Here is an 11,324-nt window from a genome sequence, read left to right on the forward strand (position 1 = left end):
GAATGTGACCTTCCTGGAGGTCATGCTCATATGTGTAATTGTCGTCACTTTTCTTGCTGCTGTGACAAAATATCTGGCAAAAAGAAAAATAACTTACAAGAAGAAAAGTTTATTTTGGCTCAGCCTGAGAGTACAGCATACCACAGTGGGCAAATCACAGAAGCAGGGACTTGAGGCAGTTGGAAGCATTGCAATCGTAGTTGATGAACAAAGAGATAGATACAGAGGTCAGCTTGCTATCTCTGCTGTATCCAGCCCAAGACTCCAGCCCATGGAATGGTGCCATCCATAGTTAGGTGGGTCTTCCCACCTCAATTAAGCCAATATAGAAACTCTCTCATGTATGTATCCAGAAATGTGTCTCCCAAGCACCCCTAGATCCTATCAAACTGATAATGTTAATCATCATAGGTCCACCCCTTGTCACCCAAACACATTACTCTTAATCTGTAACTTCAACGCCCCCCGCCCTTTCCTTGCCAGCTCATGACTATCCCAGAATGCAAAATGTGTTCAGTCTAACTTCAAAACTCTGATAGTCTTTTAACAGTTCCAACACTACTCAAAAGAACAGGTGTGTGATCTTTTCAGAGACTAAGGCAATGAACGCCAATCACATTTAAAAGCAAATCACGTGTTTCTAACACAGTAAGGATTTGCTCTTGCATAAAGGAGGAATGGGGACACCAAAGAAAACAATCAGATTAAAGCAAAAGCAAACCCAAGCAGGACGAGCATCATTTCCATCAGCTGGGGTCTTAGAGTCTTGGATCATCTCTCTTGGGTAGCCCTGCCCTACCAGCTCCACCCCTTGCAAAACACATAGCCTCTCTTTGGGGTCTAATCCATGTCTGCAGCTTTCCTCAGCATATGTCCCTTGGTTCTGGCATTGCCAGCACCCTGGGGTCTTCACTGAAACGTAGACTTCGCCTCCTCAGCTTCGTGTCCTCTGATCCAGCCACATATTGTCTAGACTCAGTGGCTTTCTAGAACTAAGGAGCCATGGCCTGTAACGGCCCCTCCCCCCAAATCTTGCATCTTTTGTGCCTACAAAACGGTACCACACAAATGGTGCAGCCTAGTTCTGTTGCTTGTGATGAACGCGTGCTTCTTTAGACCATAGTCTTTGTGTGCTGCTCCTAGGGAAATGCTCTACTCTGTGGTTGTTTTCCAGCAGGGAGCTACTTCAGTGGCAGTGGCAGTCCAAACTCTCTCTTTTTAACAGATTTGTATTTTCAGAGGACCGAGCTTGGCTGGATTGGGTCTTGCCCTTGGGCATCCTTCCTATTGTTTCAGTACAGAGCAGAAGACTTTTTATTTAAAGATGCCAGTATGTATAATGATTGCAACTGCTTCCTCAGCGCACATCTAGTCTGCAACTTCAGACTTTCTCCTTTCCCACAAGCCACATGTTTTAAAAATATATCTTGCTGGTTTGTTTGTTTCCTCTGCCGCTCACTGGAGACCTGGGTAAGAGCAGCATGCAGTGTGGTACAGCCTACACGCTACACTATCTTATCTTGAAATTTCTTCCACCAAACAAATTAGTTCTTTCCTTTTTTGGGGCAGGGGGAGCAAGGTCTCATGTCTCCTAGGCTGTCATCTAACTTGTTATATAACTGAGAATGACCTCAAAAGTGAAATCTTCTTACCTGTATTTCCTAAGTGTCAGGGTCATAGGTATGCACCACCATGCCCAGTTTATGCAGTTCTGGGCAAGTCAAGAACTCTACTGAGCGAGCTACATTCCCAGTCAGCTAAACAATTTTTCTCACTCAAATACTCAGAAAATAAGCACAATGCAATCATATTCTTTTCCAGAATATGCCCTGAATGATATCTAGCCAGATTGCAGAATCCTCCTCCCTTTCTGAAAGCTCGGGAGCAAATCATCCATTTTCCTGGATTCAAATTTGCGTTCTTGTCTCCCAGTAACCACTGAAATGACCATGATGCTAACTATTTACAGCATTGTATGGATTTTCTGGCCTAAATTTCCAAATTCTTTCACATTTCGATTGCACGTCAATTCTAAAAACCTTAAAAACCCATATGGTCTTAAACTGCACCCCCTCTTCTGGCCCACACCTCCAGTTACTTTCCAAGAGACTACACCAGTCCTGAGGACCCCAGGAAAGACACCAACCACTGCCCCCAATATCTAACACTCCTTAAAGCCCACCCAAAAACTCCAAACTGCATGCACATTCACACACACACACACACACACACACACACACACACACACGCACAACCATCATCAACATCAAAGTAACAGGAATTATCAATCATTGCTCATTAATATTTATCAGCATCAATGAATTCAATTCCCCAATAAAAAGAGGCACAGGCTAACACAATGGAGGAGAAAACAGCTCCATCATTCTGCTGCCTACAAAAAACAAACCCCAACAACAAAAGCAGATATTATCTCAGAGTAAAGGGCTGGACCCAAGAAGCAAGCTTCTAATAATTAGCCAAATAAAATTTTCAACCAAAATTAATCAAAAGAGATGGGGAAGATTTTGTACTCATCAAAGGAAAAATCCACCAAGATAATTTCACAATTCTGAACATCTATGCCCCAAATGTAAGGCCATTCACATTTTTAGAAGAAACATTGTTAAAGTTTAAATCACACGTTGAACCCTATGCATTAATAGTGGGGGATTTCAACACTCCACTTTCACAAATATACAGGTCGTTGAGACAGAAACTAATCAGAGAAATGATGAAACTAACCAACGTTATGATTCAAATGGACCTAACAGACATCTACAGAACATTTCACCCAAACATAAAAGAATACATCTTCCTTTCAGCACCTCATGGAACCTTCTCCAAAATTGACCTTTACTCAGTCACAAAGTAAGTCTCAACAAATTCAACAAAGTTGAAATAAGACCCTGTGTCTTATAAGACTACTATAGATTAAAGTTCAACTTCACCAATGACAGAAACAACAGAAAGCCTACAAATTCATGAAAACTGAACAATTCTCTACTGAATGACCACTAGGTCAAGGAAGAAATAAAAGAATTAAAAGCTTTCTAGAATTCTATAAAAATTAATGCACAATCTAACCAAACTTATGGGACACGATGAAAGCTATACTAAGAGTGAAAACTTCATAGCACTAAGTACCTTCATAAAGATGTTAGGGAGATCTCATACTTAGCACATCTGAAAGCTCTAGAACAAAAAGAAGCAAACACACCCAAAAGAAATAGATGGCAAAAAACAAACTCTCGACTGAAATCAATAAAATGGAAACAAAGAGAACCATACAAAGAATCAATAAAACAAAGAAATGGTTCTTTGAGAAAATCAACCAGACAGACAAACCCTTAGCGAGAGGCAGAGAGAGAATATTCAAATTAACAAAATTATAACTGAAAAGGGGGACATAACAACAGACACTGAGGAAATTCAAGTATTCATTGGGTCTTACTTCAAAAACCTTACTCCACAAAATTTGAAAATCTGGAAGAAATGGAAATTTTTCTCGATAGATATCACTTACCAAAGTTAAATCAAGATCAGATAAACAATTTAAATAGACCTATAACCCTTAAGGAAATAGAAGCAGTCACTAAAAGTCTCCCAAAACCCCCTCCCCAAAAGGCCAGGGCCAGTTGGTTTTGGTTCAGAATTGTACCAGACTTTCAAGGAAAAATAATACCAATACTCCTCAAATTATTCCACAAAATAGAAATAGAGAAAACATTGTCAAATTAATTTTATGAGGTCACAGTCACTGATACCCAACCACAGAAAGACTCAACAAAGAGAATTACAGACCAATATTTTTCATGAACACCGATACAAAAATACTCAACAAAACACAAACCGAATCCAATATAACACATCAAAAAGACCATCCACAGTCATCAAGTAGGCTTCATCCCACAGATGCAGGGATGGCTCAACATACAAAAATCTGGCAGTGAAATCTATCATATAAAGAAACCAAAAGGAAAAACATACAATCATCTCATTAGATGCTGAAAAACGCTTTGACAAAATCCATCTCCCTTTCATGTTAAAAGTCTTGGAGAGATTGGGGATGCAAGGCTGATAAAATTGGAAAATAATAAGTCAAAGTATTCCTGTTTGAAGATGATATGATAGCATACATAAGCAACCCCAAAATTTCTATCAAGGAACCCCTACAGCTGACAAACACCTTCAGTAAAGTGGCTACAAAACTAACTCCAAAGAAATCAATAACTGTCTTACAAATGATAAATGACAAAGAAATCAATTAGGGAAATTACACCCTTTACAAGCCACAAGCACTACAAAATATTTTGGTGTAACTCTAACCAAACAAGTGAAAAACATATATAACAAGAACTTCAAGGCTTTGAAAAAAGAATTCAGAAAAGAAATCAGAAGATGAAAAGATCTTGCATGTGAGTCAATCGGTAGGATTAACATAGTAAAAATGACCATCTTACTGAAAATAATCTACAGAATCAACACAGTTCCATCCAAATCCCAACACAATTCCTTACAGACCTTGAAAAAACAATACTCAACTTCATATAGAAAACAAAATACCCAGGATATCTAAAACTATCCTGTACAATAAAAGAACTTGTGGAGGTGTCACCATTCCTGATTTCAAGCTGTACTTCAGAGCAATAATAATAAAAAAAACCTCATGGTATTGGTATAAAAACAGATAGGTTGTTCAATGGAATCAAAGACTCAGAAGTAAATCCACACACCTATGGACACTTGATTTTTGACAAAGAAGCCAAAATTATACAATGGAAAAAAGAATCTTCAACAAATGGTACTGGTCTAACTGGATGTCTGCATGTAAAAGAATGGAAATAGTTTCCATATCTATCACTCTGCACAAAACTCAAGTCCAAGTAGCTCAAAGACCAAATCTGATAGAAAAGAAAGTGAGAAACAACCTTGAATGAATTGGCACAGGACACAACTTCCTGAAGAGAACACCAGCATCTCGGAAACTAAGATCAATAATAAATGGGACCTCATGAAACTAAAAAGCTTCTGTAAGGCAAGCACACTGCCAATAGGACAAAACTGCAGGCTAGAGAATTGGAAAGGATTTTCACCCAACTCCACATCTGACCGAGGGATGATAGCCAAAATTTATAAAGATCTCAAGAAACTAGATATTGGCAAGCCAAATAATGCAATTCAAAAATGGGAGAATAAACAGAATTCTTGACAGAAGAATTTCAAATAGTTGAGAAGCACTTACAGAAATATTCAACATCCATAGTCACTAGGGAAAACAGAACAACTCCAAGATTCTATCTTATACCTGTCAGAATAACTAAGATCAAAAACACAAAGATTCCAGCTCATGCGGATGAAGATGTGTAGCATTGTGAACGCTCCTCCATTGCTGGTCGTATCGTAGCGCAAACTTGTACAGGTTTTTGGAAATCAAAATGGTGGTTTCTCAGAAAATTGGGAATAGATCTACCTTAAGACCCAGCTATTCCACTCCTAGGCACATACCCAAAAGAAGCTCCACAATACCACAAGGACATGTGCTTAACTATGTTCATATCAGCTTTATTCATAACAGCCAGGAACTGGAAACAACCAAGATGCCCCTTAACCAAAGAATGGATAAAGAAAATGTGGTGGATGTACACAATGGCGCATTACTCAGCTGTTAAAAATGTGGTTATCAAATGGGTGGAACTAAAAAACATCATCCTGAGTGAAGTAACCCAAACCCAGAAAGACAAACGTGTTATGTACTCACTTATAAGTGGATAATAGCCATAAAGGATAACCAAGCTACCACCTACAGATCTAGAGAAGCCAAGTAAACAAAGGAGGCTCAAGGGGGACAACAGGAGTCTCATTGTGAAGAGGAAAGAAAATGTGCATCAAGAGTGGACAGGGAGAGGGATCTGGAGGCAGGGTGGGGATGGGAACAGGAAGAATCAGGACCCAACTCTGACACTTCCTGGAGGGTCAGGATCCAGAAGATGGGTAGCCCAGAGACCTAAGATAGAACCAAACATCACTGGCAAACATAAAAATAAGTCAGTGAAATGATTCCGCTCTACTCATAGACTGATGCCTAGCCCAGCTGTCATCAGAGAGCTTCACCCAGAACTGATGGAAACAGATGAAGAGACTCACAAACATTAAGCATTGATGGTTTGTAGATGCTCAACCCAGGGAGTGGCACTATTAGAAGGTGTGGCCCCGTTGGAGTAGGTGTGTCACTGTGGGTGTGGGCTTTAAGACCCTCCTAGCTGCCTGGTAGTCAGTATTCTGCTAGCCTTCGGGTGGAGATGTAGAACTACTCTCAGTTCTTTCTGTACCATGTCTGTCTGAATGTGGCCATGTTTCTGCCTTTATGACAATGGACCGAAACTCTGAACCTGTAAGCCAATTCCGATTAAATATTGGCCTTTATAGGACTTGCCTTGGTCATGGTGTCAATTCACAGCAGTAGACCTTAATTAGGACACAAATCTTTGGGATCCTGTGGAAGATGGATAAAAGATTGTAGGAGCTAGAGAGATCAAGGTCACAAGAAAACCCATGGAATCAACGTATCTGGGCCCCTATGGGTCCACAGAGACTGAACCGCCAACCAAGGAGCCTGCATGGGACTGGCCTGGGCCCTCAGCACATGCACTACAGTTGTGTAGCTTGGTCTTCTTGTGGGACTCCAATCAGTTGGAGCAGGGACTGTCTCTGACCCTGTTGCTTGCCTTTGGGACCATTTCCTCCTACTGAGTTGCCTCATCCAGCCTTAAAAAGGACAGAAGTTGCCTAGTCTTACTGTAGCTTGATATACTGTGGCTGGTTGATGTCCATGGAAGGCATTGCCCTTTTCTCAAGAGAAACTGAGGAGGAGTGGATAGACACGGGGTGCTGGTGGGGACTGGGAGGAGAAGAGGAAGGGGAAACTGTGGTCAGGATTTTTTTTTTAAATCATGTGGTTTGGTTTATCACAGGAACTATCCCACTTCTCAGTAGCTGTGACACAGTCACTGACAAAAGTGACCAAAGGGTTTATTTTGTCTCACGTTCGAGGGAACAGTCCATCGTGGTGATAGGAAAGACAGGGCTGCATGAATCACCTGATCACAATGTATCTGCAGTCCTGAAGTAGAGAGAAATTAATGTGGGCTATCGGCTTCCTTTTTCTTTCTTTATCCAGTCTCAGAACCTTTGGGATGTGCTGTCTACTTTTAAGAAGCGTCTACAATCTAGACATTCCCTCATGAACGTGCCCTGAGATGTATGTCTCCTGGGTAACCCTAGGTCCTGTCAACTTACAGTCACTATTATCACAGTTTCACACCCAAGAGTGCCCCCTACCTTTATAGCCTCCTGCTGCCTCTGCCCAGCTGAAATCTGCATAGAGAAGATAGGAAACCTCACTGCTAGATGATCTTAACTCTAGCAAGGCTGTCATTCTCACAGCACCCACGAACCTACAGATAGCTCATATCATCTAATCGTCACTCTACAACGGAAAAAAGATAAAGCTTCGAAAGGAAGCACCAGCTTTTACAGTATTCTAACCAAGTGTGGGCGAATCTAGAACTTTCTCCAAACCCCGTGTGCTGCTCTTGCACACCCCATCTCAATTGTTTAGTAACTAGGCTTTGACTCTGGAAACAACACAATGCAGACTTTGCTCTGGGAAGCTCCCAGACTGATGTGCCAGACAGCTCCTGTTCCCTAACAGGAGGTGACAAGGCTTTCCAATTTTGTCCTTCCAGGAAGAGTGCCTTCCCACAAAGGTTCACGGAGACCCCGAACATTCATCTACTCTCTTTTCTTTTTTTTTCTTTTTTTTTTTTTTTTTTTTTTTTTTTGGAGCTGGGGACCGAACCCAGGGCCTTGCGCTTGCTAGGCAAGCGCTCTACCGCTGAGCCAAATCCCCAACCCTAGATTCACCTACTCTCAAACTCAAAGTTTTCAACTTGAGATTATATTGAAGGAGGATCTGGATTCCAGAACTCAAGACAAAATGAGGGTTAAGGACAAAAAAAAAAAAAAAAAAAAAAAAAAAGACCATGTGACATACAGAGGCCTACATAGCATAGCGTACAACGAGCTTCCCAAACATCGTCTTATCTATGTGTGGACTAGTGCTGATCCTTAAACAGAATGTGGTCACCAGGCAACTAAAGGTGTCCGAGACCAATGATAGAACCATGATGGAGGGAAGGGAGTGAGAAAGTCTTTCAGGAAAAGCAGCAAGCTATGAGAAGGCTGAGAGTGCTCTTTTCCCCTAGTTAGCAGTTGATAAGTAAGCGTGATGGTTTGCATATGCTTGGCCCAGGAAGTGGCACTATTAGAAGGTGTGGCCTTGTTGGAGGAAGTGTGTCACTGTGGGGTGGCTTGGAGACCCTCCTCCTAGCTGCCTGGGGATGTTCAGTCAGTTCTTGGCTTCCTTCGGGTGGAAGATGTAGAACTCAGCTCCTCCTGCACCATGCCTGCCTGGATGCTGTGATGCTGCCATGCTCCTGCCTTGATGACGATGGGCTGAACCTCTGAACCTCTAAACCAGCCCCAATTAAATGCTGTCCTTTATAAAACTTACTTCGGTCATGCTGTCTGCTCACAGCAGTAAGACCCTAACTAAGACAATAGATGATCTATAAACCTCAAACAGAAACAGAAGATACTCAGTGTGGTCCTGTTAGTATAAGCAAGGCCATAATATCAACAGGGAAAATCTAGCAGACTGGCATGCGACTGACTTGAGGGAGTGGACTCAGAAGTAAAGAATTTGACAGGCACCTCGAGTTGTGATACTCATTATACTGTCAGACATTAAATTTACTCTCGTTCACTTGTAAAGCAGCAGGCTGTGCAAGTGCAGGTGGTGGCACGTTACTAGGCTACATAATTAATGATATTTCACACCCCCTACCAATGCCCATAACCCTTTCCATCCATCACAAAGAAGAGCTTATTCCCTACTCTACCCCTCTACCCCACAGTGGGTGCTAGGAAAGTAGGGGGGACACAATGTGACAGGATGGCAGATGAAAGGATCACTCTATAGAAGAGCTGGGCCAACAGACTGTCAACCCCATAGCCCTACAAGGGCCCACCCCCACCTGGCCTGATCCCCAAGGGAGAATGCCAACCTCAGCAGTGATAAGTGTGACGAGATGTGCCAAGTTTTCAGAGGTTCCCGGGCTGGACAGAGAAAAGCTTTCTCTTTGAATGGCTAAGGAGGCTCCCTAAATTGCTGGCCTGTCTTAGAAGTTAGAGACTAGACTCACATCCCTTCACTTACCAGTGTTCAAGAAGAATGAGAAAGGGCTGGAGAGATGGCTCAGTGGTTAACAGCACTGCCTGCTCTTCCAGAGGTCCTGAGTTCAAATCCCAGCAACCACATGGTGGCTCACAACCATCTGTAAAGAGATCTGATGCCCTCTTCTGGTGTGTCTGAAGACAGCTACAGTGTACTCAATATATAATAAATAAATAAATCTTTAAAAAAAAAGAATGGTTTAAAACAATTTTTAAAAAAGAAGAAGAATGAGAAAAATGAGAAGACTCGAGCTTGAAACGATGAACAGAGCCAGTCTAGGAATCCTGGTCTTGTCACCAGCAAATGCCCTGCTCACCTTGGCAACCTAAGAGTGCCCTCCAATGGAGAAGCACCAAGCTTCTCTGTGGCCCAAGATATTTGAAGAAGCAAGCACTTCGGGGAGTCCAGACAGGACTTCCCAGTCTTCTGCTCTGGTTGAATGGACAGAAAATCTAGCCCTAGCCTACCAGGAAGTGTAGGGAAAGGGGTCCAGGTTATCTCTCCCAGCCCAGATCCACAGCATCCTCCTTAACAGCCAAGAAGGGCTTAAGAGCTAGCCCAGGCTACCCGGAGGCACACTGAGGCAAACTCAGCATAGGGACTGTCTCTGGACCTTCCTGTAGGAAAAAGAAGTTGACTGACTAGGGTAGCCCAGCCAGGCCACTTGGTAACAATAATCTCTACAGAGTCCCTGAGAGGGCTGCTCACAGGGCTGAGGGGTCATATCTTAACAGCCAGTGGGCTGGAGGACAGTGAAAACCCACATGGGGGCAAGATGCTATGAACAAAGCTATCAAGAAGCCCTGTCGGGAACTCCTTGACTTCAGGAAATAAGATAATCACAGGGGCTGGGTTCTGACCACAATGGCCCCTACAGAGGCTGGGCCTTCGGTGTCCCCATAAGTAAAAATGACTCACTTATCCATAATGAAGTAGATGTCAGGGGTGGCCTGGCATGGTTCAAATTTCGAGTTCTTTCGGGGCCACATAAGCCTTGGGTTCTGGTCTTCGCGGTAGACAGTTCTGGGGTCCAAGCCAAGTTCATGGTTGTTTTTCCAGTCAACATGCTGGTACAGGAAGTTCTCTGTGCTAAGCAGAGATGGAAGTAATATCAGCACGAAAAAAATCACAGAGTGAGGGACCCGGGGATGGCAGCTCGGCATTTTGTTGGTGGTCTTTGTGACCCCTCTTGCTGTAAAGTCCCAGACTAGCTGATTCTAGGCCACCTCTGATCTCCTTCTTCTGGTACTCCTGCCTGCACTTAGCAACAGCCCTCGGATCCTCTGACAAACGCCCACTGCTGCTTTCCACTTAGAGCATAGGGACTGGGGGTATAGTTAACTGCTCCGAGGTATCTTATCTCTCACTGCCTGCATAGCCCTTCCCTCAACACCTTGGGGTTATGATGGGCAGAAAGGTTGGCGTGGTGACTTTATGACCTGCCCCTCTGCTCAATGTCCTGCATGTTGACAATGACGAGTAGCAGTTACAGTCCCATTGGTGTCAGATAAGGCCTTTCTTGTCCCTTACCTTGCCACTAAATCCAGATATTTTGTTCACTGAGATGGCATTTTAAAGTGGTCAAGATCACAGGCATCATGAATAAGGAAGTCCATGTGGGAAATTGGAAGCTGTTTGTGGGTCCTCAAGACAGCCAGGTGATGACAAAGTGTAGAAAGGGGTGGAGAGGACAGGTTCCTGCCACTATCTTCTGTGAACATGACAGTCCAGTCATCCACTGCTGTGTGGCAAGCCATCCAACCTTGGTGACATAACCATTTTACTATATTTGAACAGATGGACCCTACGAAAGAATAGGGCAGGAGAGCTTTCAAGATGGGGCTCCTTGGGAAGGCCTGAACGGGGAGGTGGAACTCAGAATCTCCTAGAGGCTTTCTCAGAGGCACCTGGGCTAACGTTCATCTCCTGTTTGGACCCTGCTGCGTTTCTTAGTTGCAAGTCAGGAGAACCATCATGTATACCAATGGGAAATACACCAGATTTGAAAGCATCACCTGTTCAACATACT

At 43.0% G+C, this 11,324-nt stretch overlaps 1 protein-coding gene across 2 annotated transcripts in view; it reads right to left on the reverse strand.

Moving 5' to 3' along the window:
- Antxrl2 (ANTXR like 2) overlaps positions 1 to 11,324 on the reverse strand; it is a 32,373-nt gene that overhangs the window by 20,040 nt on the left and 1,009 nt on the right. The window contains exon 2 of one of the 2 annotated variants that reach the window (XM_087589292.1): positions 10,214 to 10,384. Coding sequence is in view for 1 of the 2 variants with exons in the window: in XM_087589291.1 (XP_087445417.1) it covers positions 10,214 to 10,458 (245 nt within the window). In the remaining variant the exon portion in view is untranslated. Of the gene's footprint in view, positions 1 to 10,213; positions 10,668 to 11,324 lie in introns of those variants that run through there. The other variant, XM_087589291.1, reaches the window with a different exon arrangement.

The sequence above is a fragment of the Rattus norvegicus genome, chromosome 16 (genome assembly GCF_021556685.1).
Source record: "Rattus norvegicus strain SHRSP/BbbUtx chromosome 16, alternate assembly SHRSP_T2T, whole genome shotgun sequence".
NCBI lineage: Eukaryota > Metazoa > Chordata > Mammalia > Rodentia > Muridae > Rattus > Rattus norvegicus.